The sequence below is a fragment of the Myotis davidii genome, unplaced genomic scaffold (assembly GCF_000327345.1).
Source record: "Myotis davidii unplaced genomic scaffold, ASM32734v1 scaffold460, whole genome shotgun sequence".
NCBI classification, from domain to species: Eukaryota; Metazoa; Chordata; class Mammalia; order Chiroptera; family Vespertilionidae; genus Myotis; species Myotis davidii.
In genome coordinates this window covers 301,597-301,938 of record NW_006292692.1, presented here as the reverse complement: position 1 = coordinate 301,938, position 342 = coordinate 301,597, and the positions used below count along the sequence as shown (strand labels likewise).

At 63.2% G+C, this 342-nt stretch overlaps 1 protein-coding gene across 1 annotated transcript in view; it reads right to left on the bottom strand.

The window, feature by feature from the left end:
- LOC102755189 (transcription factor SOX-3) overlaps nt 1-267 on the bottom strand; it is a 1,164-nt gene extending 897 nt beyond the window's left edge. The window contains exon 1 of the mRNA XM_006766211.2: nt 29-267. Coding sequence (XP_006766274.1) covers nt 29-267 — 239 coding nt within the window. The remainder of the gene's footprint in view (nt 1-28) is intronic.
- Nucleotides 268-342: the final 75 nt, after the last annotated feature.

The following is a 342-nucleotide window of genomic DNA, read 5'->3' as shown; positions in this document are numbered from 1 at the left end:
GGGCAGGAGACCACCCGGTAAGGAGTACTTGTCCTTCTTGAGCAAAGTCTTGGTCTTGCGGCGCGGCCGGTACTTATAGTCCGGGTACTCTTTCATGTGCACAGCGCGCAGTCGCTTAGCCTCGTCGATGAACGGCCGCTTCTCGGCGTCGGTCAGCAGTTTCCAGTCGGCGCCCAAGCGCTTGCTGATCTCAGAGTTGTGCATCTTGGGGTTCTCCAAGGCCATCTTGCGCCGCTGCCCGCGGGACCACACCATGAAGGCGTTCATGGGCCTTTTCACGCGGTCCTGATCACTGCCCCCGCCACCGCCGCTCGCGCCGCCACCGCTGCCTCCGCCTGCCTT